The 21,515-nt window shown below is 44.2% G+C and overlaps 1 protein-coding gene across 1 annotated transcript in view; it reads left to right on the plus strand.

Moving 5' to 3' along the window:
- The window catches only part of DOCK2 (dedicator of cytokinesis 2), a 435,458-nt gene that overhangs the window by 339,867 nt on the left and 74,076 nt on the right, over positions 1-21,515 (plus strand). Inside the window, exons 30-32 of the mRNA XM_025388691.1 lie at positions 9,571-9,649; positions 20,508-20,608; positions 20,699-20,757. Coding sequence (XP_025244476.1) covers positions 9,571-9,649; positions 20,508-20,608; positions 20,699-20,757 — 239 coding nt within the window. The remainder of the gene's footprint in view (positions 1-9,570; positions 9,650-20,507; positions 20,609-20,698; positions 20,758-21,515) is intronic.

The raw sequence follows: 21,515 nt of genomic DNA on the forward strand, positions 1-21,515 counted from the left end.
AATCAGGCTTGGATTTCATGACCCGCCTTTGGAACTAGGGGTGGGTGGTGTGGTCAGTTCTACCAAAACCACAAAGTCAGGGGATAAGGAAAGAAGCAGGGAGAGTAGTTCTTCAAAGGAAAGTCTAGAAGTTGTTACCAGAAAGAGGACTAAATGATGGGCAGCTGAATGCACAGATATCCAGCCTTGATCCAGGGTCTTGGGACTAGAGCCCTGGCCAGGCAACTTCTCCTTCTGAGATGTCTAATGGTCCTTCTGGAAGAAACATATGCTGGGCCCCGTGGGAGTGCTTTGAAGGAATATCTCCTCCTGAAATCCCAGCTTGATTCAAACTTTAGCCATTTTTGGGACAGGCCCCCAGAAATGATACAATAATCCTTGTTTCTTTATACCTAGAAAATTAGAATGTAATCTCCTAAGGGACTTAATAAATTGGAAATCTCTCCTAAATAGAAATAATAGATTTGTATCTCTTAAGGGTCAGCCAAGTACTTATTTTTTTTTTACATTAAAGAAAAAAGTTAGACTCCGGAACACAGCCTGGGCTTCAGACTCTTTAATTCTGCCACTTTCTCTTTCGTGGGAAGTCTTTTAACCTCTTGGAGTATTAGTTTCCTAGTCTGTAAAATGGGGATAATGGTAGTTTCTATTTCATGAAAATTGCGTTGTGTGTATAAGGATAGAATGAGTTACTCCTTAGCACAGTGCCAGTATCAAGGAAAAACTCAATAATAATAGGATTGATATCACTAGGTGATGACAACAAACTTAGCCTTGGACTAAAGAAGCATGTGTTAATGTCAACCAGAAAAGATTACTTTTTTCTCCTTGCAGGCACATAGCTTAGTTCAAATATTTTCTTCATCTTCTAGCCAAAATGATCTCTTATATTTATAGAACACATGAAATGTTCTCACTATTTTTGCATTTTGTATGATATTATAATAGCTAACATTTATTAAGTACCTAGATCCATCACTGTTGCAAAGGCTTCACATGTATTAGTTCATTTAATCCTCCCAATAACTTTATAATGTAGAACAACTGTAATTCACGTATTATATAGGAGGAAGCTGAGGTGCAGAATAGATAAGTAACATACTTCCTGTTGCATTGCTGAAAAGAAACAGAAGCCATTTCATTGAAGCCAATGCTCTTAATCTCTGTATTATTATTATTGTTTTATTTATTTATTTATTTTTGAGACAGAGTTTCGCTCCTGTTGCCCAGGCTGGAGTGCAATGGCGTGATCTCGGCTCACTGCAACCTCCACCTCCCAGGTTCAAGAGATTCTCCTGCCTCACCCTTCCGAGTAGCTGGGATTACAGGCATGCGCCACCACACCTGGCTAATTTTGTATTCTTAGTAGAGAAGGGGTTTCTCCATGTTGGTCAGGCTGGTCTTGAACTCCCAAATTCAGGTGATCTGCCTGCCTCGGCCTCCCAAAGTAATCTCCATATTATTAAGTGCATTTTGCCCAGAGAGGTGAAACAATTCTCCAAGATCATGCCACTAGTAAACAATTTCAACCCAATTTAGATAAACAGAACATATACCATGACTTATCCCAGACCAGTATTCCCCAGAATACTATTTTCTTTTCTCCAAAAAGATGCAACTTATTTATGTGGTCAGGGCCAGCTTCACTTGTCAGTGTGTCTGGACATTCCAACTAACTTTTCTTCCTTCCTGCCATGATCCGCATGTTATTATATTTGGCCTGTTTTTATAATTTTTCTATTATCACTTATGATGTCTGTATTATGTATGCATTAGTCATCTATTATTTACTTATCTGTTTGTTGGAAAAGGGAGTGGGGTTTTCTAGATTTTAATGTCTCCCCAGCTGTGTACTGTTTGTGTATGCAGACATAGTGACACATCTCCTGCAAGAAATACTTCCTGTTACAGCGTTTTTCTTTTTGGTAAGCTGCAACACTGAGTAAGATCTGATTTACATGATGTCGTTAATTTTTAAATGATCGAGTTCTTTATAACGTTGTAAATGAACAAGATTATGCCTGGAAACCTCTTTTACCTCTCTTCCATCTGCACCTCACTCTAGAAATCCAACATTTTAAGGAGGCTTAGGATTTATACACATCCCTAAAGTTACCCTAAATACAGTTAACCACCAAATATTTATTGAATTTCATGGGCATCCAAGGTTCTAGGCAATGGACAGGCCAATTTAAGCTATGGTCCCAGAAGGCAGAGGGCTTCTGGTCTAGCTAGGGAAACAGTAAATATTCCCATGGAAATGTAAGCTGCAGTTGCTGTCATGAATTCGGAGCCCAGAAAGAGACCAGAGGCAGAACAGGGCAGTTAGGACTTATGGTTGCCTGGGTTCAAATTCCATCTGAGCAAGTTCCTTCACCACTCTGGACTCCGTTTTCCTCACTGTAAAATGTGGCTAATAATGATACCACAAAGGATATTTCTGGGAACTAAAATGAAATAATATGTAGAAAGTAGTTAGAATAGTGTTTGACACATAGCAAGCGCTTCATAGATGTTAATTTTGCTTTCTATTTCTATTTCTATGGTCTGGATATATCCAAACTACTTCACTGAAGCGCAAATCTGGGCTGGGTCTTGTCTACCTTTTCATATGGTGGTTCCATCAATGTGCTGTTGAATCACTGACACCCATTTTCCCTTCATCCTACTACCTTAATTTGTAGTGATCATTCATTTTGGGGGTCCTCACCTCCATGTAATCCAGAAAGAAAGAACCCTCTTTCTTTTTTTTTTTTTTTGAGGCAGAGTCTCACTCTGTCACCCAGGCTGGAGTGCAATGGCACAATCTCAGCTCACTGCAACCTCCACCTCCTGGATTCCGGTGATTCTCCTGCTTCAGCCCCCTCAGTAGCTGGGATTACAGGTGCACGCCACCATGCCTGGCTAATTTTTATATTTTTAACAGAGACAGGGTTTTGCCACATTGGCCAGGCTAGTCTCGAACTCCTGACCTCAGGTGACTCACCCGCCTCAGCCTCCCAAAGTGCTGGGATTACAGACATGAGCCGCCATGCCCAGCTTACCTCTTCATGGTTTCCTTAATCAGCAAAGAACACCTAATCCTGACATCCAGCTGGCTGCAGGATCCCGATCCCGGGAGCCTGCTGCATCCCTAACTGGAATCCCAAATTATGCAGAAAATGTTTGCGGGCACTTGGGGTGAACTGTGTCTTGTCACTGAGCTGGAATATGCTGATTCATTCTAACCTTTTGGTCCATGGAGCATTTTGTGTGTTGTAAAGGAGGCACTTAAAGGCTCTGTGGGAGAATGGATATCCCAGTGGCTCAAGAGGAGGGATGTCTATGTCTTCCAGCCAATGCTTCCTTTTTTTTTTTTTTTTTTTTTTTTGAGACGGAGTCTCGCTGTGTCGCCCAGGCTGGAGTGCAGTGGCCGGATCTCAGCTCACTGCAAGCTCCCTCTCCTGGGTTCACGCCATTCTCCTGCCTCAGCCTCCCGAGTAACTGGGACTACAGGCGCCCGGCACCTCGCCCAGCTAGTTTTTTGTATTTTTTGGTAGAGACGGGGTTTCACGGTGTTCGCCAGGATGGTCTCGATCTCCTGACCTCGTGATCCGCCCGTCTCGGCCTCCCAAAGTGCTGGGATTACAGGCTTGAGCCACCGCGCCCGGCCCAATGCTTTCATCTTTAGTTCTGACCAGTAGAATCAACTACATCCCATGAATAACAGGGGATTGGGATTTGGATGAATAACAGGGAATTGGAATTTGGAGAGGCCCTTTCTCTCCCTTGGTGAATCTCACCAGATAGGGCATGTCTGCCTCCTCTCCCCTCTTTTATTCACATGATACTGCCTGTGGGCATGGGTCCATGCTGTGTTGTCACATGGGAGTATCATCAGCCTCGTATCCTCCTGCCCTAGAACTTCGAGGCAGTGGGCAGTTGAGGATAACTCTAACAACAACAGCTGACATGTACTGAGGACATCTATGTGCAGGCACTGGGCGCCTGCTTCCTGTACTGCATCTCATTTAGTCTTCACACATGGCTCCTTTTACAGATGGGGCAATTGAGATTCACAGAGGTCAACCACCCAGCCCATGACCGCAGCTCAAAAGAGTGGCTGAGTGGGAAGGTAACTCTGGCTGGCTTGCAGCACCTGTAGGACTCTGTGCACCTTCCACTCCTGGGCCCAGGCCAGGGAGTAGTACATGTAGTGTGTATAGGCTTATTCTCGGCTGCCTCCTGACCCCAGGATTTGTTCTGCCACATGAAGAGAAGTAGGAAGCTGGGGACTCGAGCCAGCAGGCTCTGTGAGGCCTCACACAGAACAGTTTTCAGGATAGCAAGCCTGGGTTTGGCTCCTCTTTCTGCCAGCTTCTTCCTACTCACGACAGCTGACTTATCTGTTCCCTGCTCTATTGCATATGGCTTCTGGTTCCTCATGGAATCATCTGCCCATGGCTTCTGCTCAAGGCTCAGATTGCATTCTCCCTCCTTGTGGGCTGGTTGAAAGGATGGATCTACTTGTGTCCAGGCTTGGGTATCTCCATTGCACAGTACTATACCCATAAGACCACCCATGGGCTGCTGGCCAGCCCATGCACGCTGCTTTGAGTCACGTGTTGGCCCTAGACCCAGTCAGCTGTGGGCAGGCAGCAGAATGATGTGGACGAAGTGTGAAGGGCTGTGTGCATGGCAGGCATGAGTGGAAGCATGCCAGTGCCGGAAGTTCAAGGAGCCAGTGTGTCCTTCTGGTTAATTGGAAACACTTTAGAGAAAGACAAACCTGAGTTTAGGTCTGGACTCTTCTGCTTCTTTGCTGTTTGAATGTGGGGAAATTATTTGCTCTTTCTAAGGCTCGGTTTCCTCTTATGTTAAATGGGTATAACAGTAGCTCCTACTTCAGTTTATAGAATTAAGTGAAATAACGTTTGTAGAGCTCTTAGCACAGGCCATATGAATGGTGGCAATTGATACTTCCATCATTGTTATTATTAATAAAGTGAGCTCACGGCTTGGATTGAACAGAATTACAGAGATGTCCTGTGGACAGAACTGCCCTGTGGTTAAATACCTAGATTCTGCAGACAGTGTAACTACATGTAAATCCTGATTTTACATGTACTGCCTGGGCTTTTGGGAAAGTTACCTAAACTCATGTCTCTAAAGTGGAAACCGTATCTAATTCAGAGATAGGTGAGCATTAGAAAAACAAAAGCAACAGAGGAAAGAATCCATGCAAAGCCCCTAGCGTGGAGCCTGGCAGACAGTTGAAAACCGTGGTTGGGATTGTTCTTCCTCCTCTACAGCCACTAAGCAACACAGATGAGACACAGGAAGTGCTAGGTTGAGATTTGATAATGAACTTTGTTTTCAACAATTCAGGTTCATTGTTGACAGTAATAGAGTTGAGTGTGTTTTCATCCTGACCCACTTTACTATATGAGTGCTTAGGCTTTAAGTACAGTTATTGCTGCTGTTGTTGTTGTTGTCGTTTTGAGACAGTCTCACTCTGTCGCCCAGGCTGGAGTGCAGTGGCGTGATCTCGGCTCACTGCAACCTCCAACTCCCTGGTTCAAGCAATTCTCCTGCCTCAGTCTCCCAAGTGGCTGGGATTACAGGCACATGCACCATGCCCAGCTAATTTTTGTATTTTTGTAGCAGGACGAGCCACAGACAAAACCTCTCAGACACTGAGTTGTGGAAGGAAGGGCTTTATTCAGCTGGGAGCATCGGCAAGCTACTGCCTTAAAATCCGAGTTCCCTGAGTGCACAATTTCTGTCCCTTTTAAGGGCTCACAACACTAAAGATTTCACATGAAAGGATCGTGATTGATTTAAGCAAGCAAGGGGTACGTGATAGGGGTTGCATGCACCGGTGGTCAGAGAGAAACAAAACAGGGCCGGGAGTTTCACTATGTTCTTTTATACAATCTATGAAGAATATTGGTTTCTAAGTTATGAGTTGATTTTTAACTACTGGGGTTAGGCCAGGCAGGCCCAGGCCTGGTTTTGGGCCTGGCACTGGGCTGCCTGTCTTTGGTTTTACTTCCTTGTTTTTTTCTTAAAACAGGTACTGAGTATAAAACAATATAAAACAATATGAGAGGGTCTCTCTCTCTCCTCATTTTTAGTAGAAACGAGGTTTCACCATGTTGGCCAGGCTGGTCTCGAACTCCTGACCTCATGATCCACCCATCTTGGCCTCCCACAGTGCTGGGATTATAGGCGTGAGCCACTGTGCCCGGCCTATTACTGTTTTTAAAAAAATAAGAAAAATGAGAAGAAAAATGCCTTATTTTTCCAAACCCAAGCATGGGCACCCAGAGTGAAGTGATATTATGATTTCCAGTGTGTGGCTATGAAAGGCTCTAGAGAAAGGGAGGAACTTTGATTTACCTGCTACTAATCTCCCTCGTCAGCACAGGGGCAAATCGGTTTGTGGTCATTAGACTGGCCTTTGAGGCTGGAGACAAGTTTAAGCTGACAACCAAAATAATGACTGTTCCTGGAATGACTGATAGCATTGATGCTGCTGAGAGTGTGTGAAAGCCCTCACTTTGGTATTGTATTCGAGGTTCTGAGATGTTTACATATAATGTGACAGCCACTTAATGCATTTCCATCTGGGGGATCAGATAACTCATCTTTAAGGAGAGAATACAAAATACGATGTTGTTTCAAAGGCGTATTGGTGAATAACAGACTAACAAAACCACAGAAATCTCCCTTTGTGACAGCCTGATGGGGTGGCAGATTTTGTGGGATTTTTATTTCTGTTTTTGTATGGTGCTGCCTGCCTCAAAACTGGCTGCTAACTGAGCCCTGTCCTCTGTCTGCCCTGTTGTCTGGCTCTTGCCTTTAGAAGAATAAAGCAGTCCAGAGGGGTCTGAAGCCACCTCAGCTAGCGACCCTGTGAAAAAGGTTCCATTACTGCTATTTCACAAGGGAGGAGACTGAAACTTCAGGGGTTATATTAACATGCTCCAAATCCACACCGCTGGAGAGTAACAAAGCCAGAAGTCACACCCATTTGTGTGTGTGTGTGTGTGTGTGTGTGTGTGTGTCCAAATCCTGTGATCCCAGTGCCAGGATGCACTGCCTTCTGCGTTCAACAGTCATGAAAGTATCTTAGTGAACACCTGGCCCTGCAGTGCCTGATGTAGCAAATGCTGCAGATCCTCCACCCACCATCTCTTGAACCACCCAAAATCTGCCGGCAGCTTCGGTGGACATTTCCCATGCGCCCTGAGGCTTTCTTTCTTCTTTCTTTCCCTGGGCTTTGTCTGGCTACAGAGTGCTCAGCTCACCTACAGGACAGGCCAGAAGTGACAGGGACTTCCTGCCCATTGGAGCAACTTTCAACCAGTGAGGGGGCTGGGGGCTGCTGCTAAGGCATAAATAGCCCAGCCTTTTTGTTCCCTGGGAGGGGACACTTCTTATATGCATATGTGTTCTGTAAAGTCCAGGTGTAGGATATGAGAGAAAGACATAGTCAAGGACGTTACCAAAATTGTTTCCTTTTTCTCCCCCGACTCTGAGCAACTGGAAGAATAGAATTGTCCTTAACTTAGATGGGAAGACTACAGAAAGAAGTATTTCAGGGTGGGTGTGGGGAGGGCAAGTGGTCGGAGTTTAGTTTTTGACATGTAAGTTTGAGATGCCTATATGTTATTCAAGTATGGGTATAGATCAGAGAGCTGGAGTGCAAGCTGGTGTGTAGGGGGGAGGCCAGGGATGGAGATAAAAATTTAGGAGTTAAAGTCATGTGGACTGGGGAGTATGTGAGAGCATAGAGGGAGTCTGTGATTCCCAGAAGAGTAGAATCTACTAAAGGAGAGAGATGTTACTGAGTCATACAAGTGAATCATCCTAGACCATGATGAACGCTGGGAACGGGAGTTGCAATGAGGATCCCTTCGGGTACACATGAGTACAGCAGACCCTGCCCTGCGGAAGCTCATAGTCTGAAAGAAGAGATGCGGCTGCACACAGACAGCTGGATATAAAGTGTGCTCATAGGAGGGGTGCCAGAAATAACCTCAGAGAATGGGGGTGGTCTCAGTCACTTAAGGCTGGTGGGATGATGGAAAACTAAGTGAAGAAGGCTCTCGATCTGGACCAGGAAGGGTAATGACCATGAAGAATCCCAACTTTCAGAGATGAGAAGGCGAGGGACATTCTACACAAAGAAAGAACATAGACAGGGATTTGGGAAATACCAGAAACACAGGGTACTAGCAAGAAATAATCTTAGAAAAGAAGGTTGGGGTCCCATCATGACGGGAGGGACTGTCCAGGGAAAGAGCTTGGACTCACCCTGTAGGCAGTGGAGAGCCATCAAGTCAGTGATTGATATGACGGAGCTGTCCTTTAGAGAAATGAGCTTTCCAGGATGAAGAGACAGGAGGCTGCAAGACCAGTCGGAAGGGCTTGGCAAGGAGGAAGGAGAGAACAACATGGACAGGAAGACACTTAAGGGGAAATGCAAATTGACAACAAGTACCAAAATTATAAACGTGCATGACATTTGACAAGTATTTTTTTTTTTTTTTTTTTTTGAGACAGACTCTCACTATTGCCCAGGCTGGAGTGCAGTGTCATGATCTTAGATCACTCTGCAACCTCCACCTCCTGGGTTCAAGGGATCCTCATGCCTCAGCTTCCCAAGTAGCTGGGATTACCGGTGTGCACCACAATGCCCGGCTAATTTTTGTATTTTTAGTAGAGACAGGGTTTCACTACAATGGTCAGGCTGGTCTTGAACTCCAGACCTCAAGTGATCCACCCACCTTGGCCTCCCAAAGTGCTGAGATTACAGGTGTGAGCCACCGCACCCAGCCCATTTGACCAGTATTATTACTTGGAGGAGAACAGTGGAGAAGGGGTATATATAGCAGGTATATGATATACACAGAAGAGTGATCATTAGAGCATTGTTTATTACAGAAAAATACTGAGAAAAAAAAACCAAAAAGATCCATCAATAAGAAATGGATTAAACAAACTGTGATACATCCGTACAGTGGAATGCTCTTCAGTGATTAAAAAGGATGAGATGTATCTACATTCATTGGCATGAAAGAAGCACACAATTTATTGTTGAGTAAAAAAGACAGACTGAAACAGCATTTGTTGTTTAGCCCCATTTATCAAAATGATACCCTTAAAATATCATTTGTTTACATACATCTAGGGAGACCTTTGAAATTATGTTCATCAAAACGTGGATGACAGTTTTCGATCGGTGATAGGATGTGGTAGCATGTTGTTTATTTGTTTGTTTGGAGGTGGGGAGGTGATTTCTCTTTAGCATGAATTTTCTGCCATAAGCTTGTAATATCTTAAACATAAGACAATGCAAATTTTCAAAAAGAAGTCAAACAGTTATTGAGTTCTTGCAAGGCAAACAGCCCCAGGTCTAGAGTGTGAACAGTTGTTAATCTGCATTAGCTCACCTCTCTAAATCGGTAATTTGGCCTTTGAGCCTCTCCCCAAAGAGGGTAAGGGAATTTCAGTCTGGCACAAGGACAAAGGAATGTAAGGCATCATGCTCAGATAGTCTGGTAATTTTCTGCCCTCTTCCAGGGTCTTCCTGAGAGCTATCAACAAGTTTGCAGAAACCATGAACCAGAAGTTCCTAGAACACACGAACTTTGAGTTCCAGGTGAGTATGAGGCACCAGAGCTACCCTTGGAGCTGCCCAGGGCGTCTCTGACATCTTGGGCTGATCGCTCCATCAGACACATCCCAAAGCCTACAGAAGCTGTCCTAGTCTTTCCGGGGATTCCCACGGAGGGTTGTGGCTGGGGAGAAAATTCTCAGGCTTTCAACCAGGTCCTTGATTAAATAGTCACCAACTGATCATCATATGCAAATGTGACTGTATAATGGATCTTATGCTAACAAGGAGACTTGCATTCATTCATTGTCAGAGTCGGTACCACCTTTTAAAAATGTATCACCTTTTTTTTTTTTTTGCTTTTCTATTGCCTGGAGCCAAAAGAGCAGCCAGTCATAGACAATGAAAAATGATTTACAATCAAGTTCTTCAGTACAACTTTGTGGCTTCCTGATTCCTTCGAAAGTCAGTTTTAGTGCTCAGCCAAGACCTGGGACCTCTAAGAGATTCAGGGCCCTAAAAGTATGTGCTTGGGGCAAACAGAATGACACACCTGCCCAGGTCCAGGCCCAAGAAGAACAAACTCTGTGGGAAAGTCCAAATTGCTGCCTCTGCCTGGAGAGGTGAGAGGGAAGGCTCCCCACAAGAGGATCCCCTCCAGGGAAGCCTCTGATCCCTTGCATCTCTTGCAGTGGGGGCTTAGCACGTAGGAGACACTGAGCTCATGAACTGCAATGATGCTGTTTTTTCCTTGCTCATCTAAGTTGTTCAGTTCCTGTCTGGGCTTTCACCTCTCAGAAGCTGAGCAACTTCAGGCAAGGCCTGGACTGTATCCATGCCTCAAGTGAGTCATCTGTAAAATGCAGCAACTACCCTTTCTACTTCAAAGGGTTTTTCCAGAACTGGAATGTGACAAGGGGCTTGCTGGGAAAACCCACTTGTAAGGTCCCATAAGTTTCTGTTCAAATGTTTCCTCCTTAAAGAGGCCTCCCCTGCCTGACTCCTCTCTGAGGATCACCCCCACTGACCCCACGGTCATTATGCAAAACCACGTGGCTTCCTGGAGTCTCTTCATACCACTAAATGTCATTAGAAATCATCTTTCTTGCTGGGCGCGGTGGCTCAAGCCTGTAATCCCAGCACTTTGGGAGGCCGAGGCAGGCGGATCACGAGGTCAGGAGATTGAGACCATCCTGGCTAACCCGGTGAAACCCCGTCTCTACTAAAAAATACAAAAAACTAGCCGGGCGTGGTGGCGGGCACCTGTAATCCCAGCTACTTGGAGGCTGAGGCAGGAGAATGGTGTAAACCCGGGAGGCAAAGCTTGCAGTGAGCTGAGATCCGGCCACTGCACTCAAGCCTGGGCGACAGAGCGAGACTCCATCTCAAAAAAAAAAAGAAGAAATCATCTTTCTTCTCTACGTGCGTATTTCCTCTCTTTACTCCCATAGAACTTAAGCCTCATGATTATAAAGACCTTGAACACACAACAACTCTATGCTCTGTGCCTGGCACATGGTAGGTCTTCTTGGGGAGGTGATGTCTGGGCTGAGGACTGTGAGATTCACCCTGCTGAGAGCACCAGCCTATGAGTATTTGTTGAGAGGATGAACAGGATCTCTGAAGAAGATTCTCTTGAACTACCTTGCGTTCAAATCAGGCAACTGAGCGACAATGAGAGCCATGATAAAATGAGTAGCTGCCATTTTCTGATGATTAACACATGCCAGATCTCACGAGAAGCACTTTAAGGGCATTATCTTTCTCAGTGTTTACAGCCACCCTACAAGTTAGCCACTATTACTAACATTTTTTTCTGCTCTAAGGAGGCAGGAAGTAAGACTCAGAGATAATAAGGAGACAGCCTGGTGTCACTGAGCACATCAGTGCAAAGTTGGGACCAGAACTCAGTGGTGGCTGACACCAAGGCCCACACAGATGACAACAACCACGTGCCAGATATAGACTTTCACCCCTGCAGGGGGTTGACTGCCCGACTGGGTCTGGGTGAGAGTTTCTCCTGGCATTATAAATCTTCGACATGGGAACAAAGAGTATCTCTTTAGCTGGTTTGAATCAGGAGAGATGCTCGATTTCCTTCCAAATGTGGCTGAGATGCCTGCAGGCCCTGGTCATGGGTATGTCCAGGGAAGTTTCTGCTTTTTGGGAGGGGCAACTTGGAACACCATACCTAGAGGCCAGAGGTGACAGGGTTTGGTCCATATAACTGCGAGCTAGTTTGTTCATCTCTTTCCGTGGGTGTCAGCAATTGCAGCCTCAAACTTGCTTTCCGACTTCACTCTTTTCCATGCTCTTAGATGGCAATTTTCCAAGAGAAGCTCAACTTCATTCCTTCAGGGCATTCCTTTAGGTTTATATCCTGTTTTCCTGAAAGAAAATCTGTATTTGAGAGATGCTCAGAGATTGAGCGTTTCATACATGAGAAGTACGGGCTTGCAAGCTGAGTGACTTTAGACAAATTACTTCATCTCTGTGTGCCTCAGTTTCCTCAACATTAAATCAGGATACTAATAGCAGCTATGTCATTGGATGGTTGTGAGGATTAAGTGAATTCACATAAAGCATTTAGAACAGTGCTGGGAACATAGCAGCCGTTTAATAAGTGTTAGCTCATTATAATAATAGTAATTTTATTATTTGGATAATGATTATGATGATCATGCCCCTAAATGTGTCAGGGCTGGGAATGGATGTCAGTCCTTGATAAAAGGACAGGAGGCCTCTTTCTGGTTACCACAACATTGCCTGGGGCTGTCACACCCACAAGATTCTGTAAAACAGAAGAGTGGCCAACATTACACAATAAAGTAAGTCTCTTTTCCTAATGAGGCTTCCATAGCTATTTATTGAAAAGTACCCAAGAACAGGATCATTTTCCAACCTTATCTTTGTTCTCCTACCTTTTCCTCCCTCTGTGTGAGAATGGATTTGTTCTCTGTACCCTGCCTGGAACACACCTTGTCTCCTTCTTACGGTCTCATTAATTATGCATTTAATATCAGCAGGAACAGCATCCATCACTGACTGCTGCCTGTCTTGGCAGCCACTGACCAGAGGAGGGGCAAGTGCAATGAGATTATCCCTAATATCTTTCCCAGAACTGTGGTTTTGTGATTCAAAGGGCAGAAAGTAAGAAGCTTGGTGACTGCCACTCTGTAGGTGACAAGAACTGGGAATTATAAAAATGGTGTTTTCTGCTTGCGGCTGAGATCACTTGCATTCTAGGCCCTATTCAGGATGCTGGTCCTTGGTGTCTGCATCAGTTCACGTGGTCAGGGAAGACAAAGAGAGGATTTCAAATTCAAATCAGCAAGAAATTGTGTTCAAGAACAATTCTTATGGGCCCAGACTATTGCAACACGCTTCAGGGAACTCAAGCAAAGAACACTGCCCTACCCTCAAGGATCTTGGAATCTTGGTAGAAGGCTATATAAATCCATCTTCTAGCATCCAGGCTTTTGAAGAGGGTGACTAACTTTATTGGGCATCTACTTAGAAAATTTTGATTGTCATCATAATCTTGTTAGGTTGGGATATACCCATTTCACTGGTGAATTAACTGAGCTTCAGAGAATTGATTGACTTTTCGGTTAAAGGTCATCTAACCAATAAATGGGGCTGCTGGGATTTAACCCCAGGCTTGTCTGCACAGCACATCCTCTTTTCACTCTTCCGCTCTGTCTCTTAGGAATTGGGTGCCTTTGGATTCCAGGAGACAGCTTTATTTAGATCCAGAAGCACTCTCTGCCCTTTCTAATTCTTACTGGCACTGGGATAGAGAGCTCTGAGATGATTGGCCGGAAGATGAGACTCTCCATGTTGAAATCTCTGATTGGCCCTGGAATCAGAGAATATACTTGGACTCCAGAAAGACTCTGTCTTGGGCAGCGCTGTGTTTGGTAGTGAGATGATTCTCTCTATTTGGGGATGCTCTAATTGGCTCTAGGTGGTGGCCATTTCTGCCTAGGCCTTGAGGCATTTTTGGATTACCAGCCTATCCTGGGAACCATTTTTGATATCCTGTGAAATGAAAAACTTCTAAAATATCTCTAGCCTTTAGTAGAGGCGTGAGGGCCACCTTGCTCTTTATAATGGGAAATGTAACCGGTGATGCCAAAAACAGGCGAAGGAGAGACACACACAGAGGGAGCAGTCATCAAAGCCTTGCAGCCTCCCATAGCGCCCCCACAGGGGGACTCATGGTGGGATGGTTCCACAGGCAGAACGGTGGGCACATGCTTGGGTGCAGTTTCCCCAGCCCTGCCTGCTTCAGCTTTTAGGCCCCAGACATCCTCTAGTCTGATATTTCTCACCTGAGTCCACACCTGGGGCCTTCGACTCCCAGAACCAGAAGCATCCGCCGAGTGGTCATGACAGCTGTGCCTCTGCCCCAAAGAGGAGGGCAGGCTGACTGCATCTCAGCACCACTGCATGCTGGTTTCTTTTTTTAACTGAAATTTGACATAAATAATGATTCCAGGTCACTGAGAAAGAATCCTGATTCTTATTTAAAAAACCCTTGATCTCTCTGCTATAAGGACTGTAGTCTTTATAAACATCAGATGGACCAGTGAAAACCGTAACCAACAATAAAGCGGAAAGGACACTGAGAAGAGAGAAGAGTGATTTCAGCAGAAGAGCAGGGCGGTGAAGAATGCACGACCTGGAGTCAGATAAACTGGATTCAGATGCCACCTTCACCATTTTGTAGCTCTGTGATGTCGGGCAAGATATTGAACCTCTCCGGGCCTCAGTTTCCTGATCTCTAAAATGGGGAGAATAATTATACAAATCTCATAGTTTTTTTTTAGGGGGGTTTAACCAGAATGCATGCAGTGTGCTTGGTTCATTAATGAACTCATTCAAAAAATAATTTCCCAAGCACATGCTGGCTCAGACATAATGTGCGATACCATATAAACAAGAGTAAATTTAAAAAGAAGGTTCTTGCTTTCTCGATGCTGACAACCAGTAGAGGAGACAGAAAATAAATTAATTTTGTTGAAAATATGACATAGATGTTGTGAACAGGGTATAATATGGGTGAATAATGGGTAAATTCACTTTGCTTGGATGAGTGGAGAAGGCTTTTTTGCAAGACTAAGAGTTTACTAGGCAGTGATTCTCTCGTCTAGTCCCTACAACCACACCCTTTAGATACTATTGTCTTCCTTTTCTAGGTGAAGTTACTGAGACTCAGAAAGGTAGGGTACCTTGTCCATGATAATGGAAGTGGTAATTGAATTGAAACCCTGGAAGGCAACCTGACAGTGTCTATAAAAACAAAGACAAAAAACAACTAAACATGCACAGACCCTATGTCTTAGAAATTCCAGTTCTAGGAATGTATACTACAAATGGAGTTTCCCATGCATAAAGATGTTTAAATAAGGGTGTTGATTACAGCATTGTTGCTAGCGGAAAAAAAAAAATTGGAATCAAGCTAAATGTCTATAAATAGGGAATTTGGTTAAAATTAAAGTACATTCTCATAGAATACAATGTAGCAATAAAAGAGAATGAAGCAGATCTGTATATGCTAATATAGAAACATTTGCAAGATATATTGGTAAGAGAAAAAAGCCAAGTGCAGCAGACTTTTAAAAAAGATGTCTATACATACATTTGTTTATGCATAAAAAAATTCTGAAAGGCTATCCCAAGGAATTGTTAACATTTTCTTCTGGGGAATTAGACTTGGATCCAAGGTAGGATGGAAAATAACTTTCTCCCATTTAATATTTTCTATCATTTTTTAAAACTATGTGTGTATATTACTTTCATAATTTCTTGAGAGTTAATTAAAAGTAACTAAATTCTCATTATACCCACTAGCAGTATGACTTTGGGTGGTCTTTTACTTTATCTGGACTTTACTGTTTATCTCTGTGCAATATGGTAGTCAGAACAGATGACACTTAAATTTATTCCAGTTCTAACCCTCTATTGTTCTATCATTTCAGAATATTAAATTCCCAATCAGAAATCACCTCATCCCTTCCCCCAGGGCAAAGAGACCTGTGCATTTTGCTAAAGAGACACTGTAGCTTCCCCTAGTCAGCTGAGGTAGACATTTAGTAGAAATATCACCAGGCAGCTTGTAGCAGGGCAGAAAGAAAAATCTGGGACCCTTTGAAGAATTTCTCTGACAATACAGCAATTGATAAATAAATATTTTCTGGAGCCCAGCTGTATTCAAGTCCTTGTGCTGAGCATGGCATTAGAGATACAAATAAATGGAAGACAAAATTTTGGTACTTGTGGAGGTTACAACTGGAGAAGACAGGGCATACAAATTCTCCACAACCAATGCTGTCATCAACACCACCATTCCATACACTGAGTGCTTAGTGTCAAGCCTGTAGTGGATGCCTCATTCTCATATTATTGATCCCGTAATTACAACAGTCCTTTATGGTAGGGACCATTATTTTGGGTATTTTACATAAAGGAAAATGAGGCTCAGAAAGGTCAAGTAACTAGCAAAAGGCAACCCAGCTAATAAGCAATAGAAATGGTTTTCACACCCTGGTCTGCAACACACTGACACATGTCCTCTTGACCATCAGACAGTGCTGTCATGAGAAACGAATGGAGCACAAGGCCAGGTGCAGAACAGTGGACTAACATCCATGATATCACACAATAAGTGCTCCTCAAATCAGGAAGTGATCAGGCAGACCCAATGTGCCCTGCAGTCTAGGAAGCCTTCATGAAGGAAGCGGGTCTTGAACCCAGCTTGGATGTAAGAATAGGACACAGTCACTGCGGGTATGAGAACCACTGTGAGTGAAGCCAAGGAGACCAAAATGCTCCTGTGATCTCTGTGGAGTCTGAGCAGACCAGCCCACCTCAGTGGGCAGTTGTCGAAGGAGACAGCACTGGGGACCATGGAAATTGTATGAGACTTTAAGAGCCAGGTGAATGCATTTGGATCTGATTCTTTGGGAACAAGAGTGAAGAAAGGCTTGGGGCAGAGGCCTTATAAGTATTCAGCAATATCTAGTTGTGACCACGGCTCACCTCTAAGAGCACTGCACAGAGCCACATACTGTGAGTACCTCCTCTGAGTTCCAGAAGGCATTCCCACAGAGCCCCATGGCCAGAACTGGGCAGGGGCTGTGAGTGAGGTACTTGGATGTGCCATTTCTGATCCACTAAGAAGATGAGGCACAGCTATGGCTTCATGGTTCATAAAGGTCTTCCAGAATGGAAGCCAAAACCAAAACAAAACCAGGTCCACTCCCATGACAGTTGAAACATATGTCCACCCAGAGATTTGTACAGAAATGTTCATAGCAGCATAGTGTCAATGCTATGATTCATAATAGTCAAAGACTGGAAACAACCCAAATGACCATCGGTGGATGAATACGTAATCAAAATGTGTATATCCATATGGTTGAATATTATTCAACAATAAAAAATGAAGTACTGATCCATACTACAACATGGATGAACCTTGAAAGCATTACACTAAGTACACGAAATCATACATGAAAGGTCATATATTTTATGATGTCATTTATATGAACTGTCAGAATAGGCAAATCCACAGAGACAGACAGTACATTAGTATTAACAGTTTCCAGGCAGTTTTTAGCAGTGCAGACAGAAAAATCTGGGACCTTTTGAAGAATTTCTGTAACAATATAGCAATTGATAAATAAATATTTTCTGGAGCCCAGCTGTATTCAAGTCATTGTGCTGAGCGTGGCATTAGGGATACAAATAAATGCAAGACAGGATTTGGGTACTTGTGGAGCTTACAGCTGGAGAAGACAGGGCATACAAATACTCTATACCCCGTGCTAACATCAACACCACCATTGCATTTACTGAGTGCTTGGTGTGTGCCAAGCCTGTGGTGGATGCCTCGTGTTTGTATATGTTCCAGGGACAGGGTAGGGGAAGATGTTGGTGGGGAGAAGAGGGACTGACTCTTATGGGTAGAGGGTTTCTTTTGGCGCGATGAAAATGTTCCAAAATTAGACAGTGGTAATGGTTGAACCACCCTGTGAATATACTAAAAACTAAATTATGCACTTAAAAAAGTGAATTTTATGGTATATAAATTATATCTCAGATTAAAAAAAAAAGAAAATCAGGAATGGGATGACAGAGAAAATGCTTTTTTGATGGATTCATTCAGGGTAGAATAGAGAATGGCAAGAGGCTCAACCATATTTGACATGTCTTACGTGTTAGGTGGCATTTCTGAAATTATTCTCACGAGTAATTATAGATTGACTTGCTTTGTTGGATACCTATTTCCGATGTACCTTGATTACTCTTTTGCTGTCTGCTAAAATCAGAGATTTCTCACTTTCATGGAAACACTCATTTCCATGTCTTGTGGCCACGGTTTTCTCTTGCCCTGGCTTGTTGTTTCAAATTCTCATCTTCAATGTGAGAAGGTGTAAGCTCCGCACATCAGCAGACCAGAGACCAGAGCTGCACATTTTCACAGCAAAGCCCTGGAGAAGCTGCTAAGTCACTGGGGTGCCGGGAGGAAAGGCAGTCTGAAGGGGTGCGGACAGGACACCCAACCTGCCACATGTGTTTACATAAACAAGGTTGCTATGGAAACAAGGAGATTTGATTCCAAATGTTACAAGAACCTTTGGAGGACTTTGAGGAAGGGAGTGGCATGATCTGATGTGTTTTTGTTTTTGTTTTTGTTTTGAGATGGAGTCTCATTCTGTCTCCCAGGCTGGCGTGCAGTGGCGCGATCTCAGCTCACTGCAACCTCCACCTCCTAGGTTCAAGGGATTCTCCTGCCTCAGTCCCCTGAGTAGCTGGGATTACAGGCATGTGCCACCATGCCCGGCTAATTTTTGTATTTTTAGTAGAGACGGGGTTTTGCCATGTTGGTCAGGCTGGTCTCGAATGATCTGATGTGTTTTAAAAGGTTCTTCTGGTCTCTGCATGGAGAGCTGACTTTAAGGGGGCCATGAGCCAAGAGGCCACTTCACTGCATCCCAAGAGCAGTTTGGTTTTTGGGGCCCTGGGTGATAAAGGTCCAAGTAAAGAAAAAAGCATTCACTCAACAAAATGTAAACTGCATGAGGCCAGGGATCACTGTCTGTGTAACCGCTGCTCTGTCACCTCACTGTGGCAAGGCCTGGGCACTTAGCAGATGTTCCAGAAATATTTGTTAAATGCATCCCCAGCTGAAGACTGACCGTGGTGTGTTAAAAGAACCCCAGATGTCAATTGGAAGGTCTGGATGCAGATCTTAGCTCTGCTGTGTGTATAACAAGATGAGAGACTTAGGCGAAATACTTAACCTCTCCAAGCTTCAGTCTCCTCATCTGAAGGAAGCTTAAGATGAGGAATGAGAGCTATCAAGTGTTGAGCGATGAAAGGAAGATGTATGGGAAAGTTCCTGGCCCATAGTAAAATTAGAGTGCTTGTGTTGCTTCTTTCAAAGACTGGAACCGCAAACCCATTTGAAAGTCATACTCTGGGCAGCAATCATGATGTTATGTTATCAGTGGAAGAGTTGCCTCTTTTATAGTCTTGGCCATCTGCAAACACGAATGAACATCTTTGAGTTAAGGATGAAGGTCTCAATGGCAGGATGATTTCTCTGGCTAATGTTACCTATCCTGTTGCTACAAACACTGTTGAGAGGGGCCGAAAGTGGGTGGGCTTTGTTCAGCAAAGCTGTCTCCCACCTGCTCCTTGCAGGACCTTGGCATCTTGCAACAATTGCCCTTGAGCACCAAAACCCTAGGTGGTATCACTGGCTTTGGTACCAAAGGAACCACTGGAATAAAGAAAAGCACAACAGCAATGAGGCTAGCAAGGATTTTTGAGCTCTTACTGTGATTCGTGTCTTTAAACACCTCATTTTGTGTCATCTTTATCACAGCTTTCTGCAGTGGGTACCAGAGTCACCTCAGTTTTGCAGACAGGTTCACCGAGGCTCCGTGATGAATCCATGGATTGTAGATCCATGGTTTGGACCTATAATATCTCTGGTTCTGTAGCCTGTATCAATATTGCCATCGGTGTGGCCAATCTTTTGAGCAGTCACCATGTGCTGACTCCTTTACCTGCTCTATTTCACTGCAAGCTGGTGGAGTGGGTTCTAGTATCAGTGCCTCACATTTAGCACTAACAGATCAGGTACATGCAAAAATCCTTACAAGCCTGCATCTCAGCTGGGCCAGCAGGGGCTGTAACTGAACCGTGCATCAGAATCACCTGAGTGCTTATTAACCTGCAGATTTCTAGGTCCCACCCCTAGAGGTTCTGATTCAGTAGGTCTGGGCAGGGGCCAGAGAATTTGTATCTCTAACAAGTTCCCAGGCGCTGCTGCTGCTGCTGATCTGGCAACCACACTTTGAAACCATCGAACTAAAGGGAAAGAAAAGGCAAAATATTTTAAGACAGAATGGATTGCAGGTTGGTCCTCCAAGCTGTCAGGTGAATTAGGGAGGACTTCCAGAGAGGCTGTGAATCCCTGAACTGTCTTACCCTTCATCACCCTCTAATTCCAGGGCAAGAAACAGCTCTCCGTGGCACTCAGCTGGGGCAAGTTGTCTTTCAAAAAACAAAACAAAGCACAAGGACAAAAAAACAAAAAACAGCAACAAAAACAACAACAAAGAAAACCCCTAAAATTCTCCTCTTCTCCCAAATCCTGTTGTCTGAGAGTGGACATGGTAGTGCCTAGAGAAATCCATCCATTGTCCTCACTTTGGCCAGGATGTTAATTTCAGAGTCAGTGCCAGTTAGAAAATTGCAGTGGGCACAATTAAACTGGTTCTGCCTCTATCTTCTGCCATCTTCATAAATTATTCACACTACCCAGCGCTCATGCCTTCCCACTTCAGACCCTCTCCATAACTGTTCTCTGCTCTTTCATTTACAGCTGTGGAACAACTATTTTCATCTGGCAGTGGCTTTTATCACCCAGGATTCTCTGCAGCTGGAGCAGTTCTCGCACGCCAAGTACAACAAAATCCTGAATAAGTAGGTTGCATTTTTGGATTTCCTGAAGAGGGGGAGGTCCATGAGATCCTCTGAGTTGGTGCCTGAAGCAGAGGTTTTTGTTCCTCCTAGGTATGGGGACATGAGACGGCTAATTGGCTTCTCCATCCGTGATATGTGGTACAAGCTTGGTAAGTAGGCACACACATCCAGATACTCACATCGGCATGCACCAAACTCCTTGAAGACCATCTATTGGAGGGCCACAGGGGTTTTAGCAGTGGGAGCATGAAATAACAGTTCATTACTGTGTGTACCCCGGTTCTTAATAAGCGCCTGATTGTAATCTGAATGAGAGGGGGTCCCCACACGCACACCTACCCCCAACCCTGCAAGCAGCTGTGAATATGCTTCTGCTTGATGCCTCCAGTGGGTTACAGATCCAAATGGAAATTTGTAAGATGGACCAGGACTGTCATGGGAACTCATGTGCTCACACATCACACGAATGCTTGCTGCTGATTGGAGGGTCATTCTGCATCCTGTATAGCATGGTCCACAAAACATACTCCAACGTCATGGCGATAATTGGTTCTCTGAAATATGAGAGGGTCTTTTTAGCTGAAAAGTGACCCCATAAGCTGTCTCTGCCTCAGGGAGCTGCAGGAATCCTGTATGGTTTCCTGAATGATACCTGTGGAGGGAGGGATGGAACCAAGGAGGCATTTATTGAGACTCTGAGTCAGTCCCATGCTAAGAAGATTGTATTTAATCTTCACATCACTTCCTGTAAGATGGAACTCTTCCCCCATCCTTTTATTGATCAGGAAACTCAGAAAAGGAAGTAACTTGCTTGAAATCAAACAGCTGGAAGCCTCCGAGTATGGTTTTGATTCCACAAGGGCAGGGGCCATAAACCTTGCTCATGGCCTGCATCCTCCTCTATAAA

The sequence above is a fragment of the Theropithecus gelada genome, chromosome 6, assembly GCF_003255815.1.
Source record: "Theropithecus gelada isolate Dixy chromosome 6, Tgel_1.0, whole genome shotgun sequence".
NCBI lineage: Eukaryota > Metazoa > Chordata > Mammalia > Primates > Cercopithecidae > Theropithecus > Theropithecus gelada.